General features: G+C 27.0%; 1 protein-coding gene across 1 annotated transcript in view; it reads left to right on the top strand.

Moving 5' to 3' along the window:
• Positions 1-1,383, top strand: part of LOC107714754 (A-kinase anchor protein 9-like) — a 138,161-nt gene that overhangs the window by 81,782 nt on the left and 54,996 nt on the right. The window contains 1 exon segment of the mRNA XM_016520718.1: positions 4-59. Coding sequence (XP_016376204.1) covers positions 4-59 — 56 coding nt within the window.

The following is a 1,383-nucleotide window of genomic DNA, read 5'->3' as shown; positions in this document are numbered from 1 at the left end:
AAGGAGAAAGAGGTACTTCCTGTCACCTTACACATTCCAGCAACTCCAACAGAACTGAGGTGTGAAGATCTCGTGTGTATCCAGATGCAGTTTTATGACTTAGTTCTATGTAGTGCTCATCACTTTCATGTTTTCATAGTGAGCTCAAAGTGAACTCTTCAGTATTGACCTTTAAGCCTTGAACAAAACCAGTTTTAAAAGCATCAGAGCAGTATTATTGTGGCAGAAAGCATCACTACTGTCGTTTATTCTGTAACACTCAAGCATCCCATATTAACTCATGTTACGCCGCTCACAAGCCTAATAAACCTCTTCGTTGTGGAGACGATTCCTGTTTCCATGGTAACAGCCACTATTATGGGTAGTGTGGAGCATCACTGGAAAATCCTCAAACAGGTTATGGCCAAAAATCAGTTTCTGTGTGGATTTTTCAAAATATTTATAATTATAATTTTTCTGGATTCCATTTTTCCCGTTTCAATTTTTTCTTTAGTTAGAAGAAAGCACATCTAATTAACGGAAATCATGAAACTTATACAACTTTACAAGAATTTGACAAAAAGAATGTTTAACAAACATAACATTTTTAATTTTTCAAAGAAATCCGTTTTATTTTTTTCCCTAAAATGTATTTATTTTTTTTATTTATTTTTTCTGGATTCCATGTTTAGTTTTTTTCATTTTAATTTGTCTGCTTTCCGTTTTAATGGTTAAACTAAAGTTTGGCCATCAAAAAGCATGTCAGTAATTATAAATCATGAAACGTATAGAATTTTAAAACAATTTATTAAAAGTCTAATAAAAACTAAATTTTAGGGCCCTGGGAAATCCATTCTGTATTGAATTTATTTTTCCCTAAATTCGTTTTTTTTTTCTCTTTTAACATTTCATTCTAATGTTTAAATTAAATTTAGTAGCAATCAAAAAGCATGTCTAATTAATTGAAATCCTGAAACTTATACAGTTTAACAATAATTAAATTAATCTGTTTATTAATTAGTTTCCCCCCAAATTCTGTTTTATTACCATTTATAACTAAAAAGCATGTTTAATCAATTAAATTCAGAAAATGTTGACAATATAATAATTTATTACATTTTTTTTTTTTTTTTTTACAATAATAGGTTTAATTATTATAATAATAATAATCATTTTTCCAGAAATGATTTATCCGTTTGTGTATGATTTAATACAAATGTATTATCAAAAACGGTGCTAATCAAATTAAGGCATAAAACATTGGCATTTTAAATTAATATTTTAAAAATGTAAACTAAAAAATATAAAAATTGTGCTGCTTGAGTTTTATTTGTTAAAATTAAAACATGGAAGAAAATGTGATATTTCAATCTTTTTTTTTTTTTTTTTTACTTCATTTTTATA

Source organism: Sinocyclocheilus rhinocerous, unplaced genomic scaffold, assembly GCF_001515625.1.
Source record: "Sinocyclocheilus rhinocerous isolate Xijiao unplaced genomic scaffold, SAMN03320098_v1.1 scaffold359, whole genome shotgun sequence".
In the NCBI taxonomy this organism is placed as follows: domain Eukaryota; kingdom Metazoa; phylum Chordata; class Actinopteri; order Cypriniformes; family Cyprinidae; genus Sinocyclocheilus; species Sinocyclocheilus rhinocerous.
The sequence above is the reverse complement of the archived record's forward strand: the minus strand, read 5'-3'. Positions and strand labels throughout refer to the sequence as shown.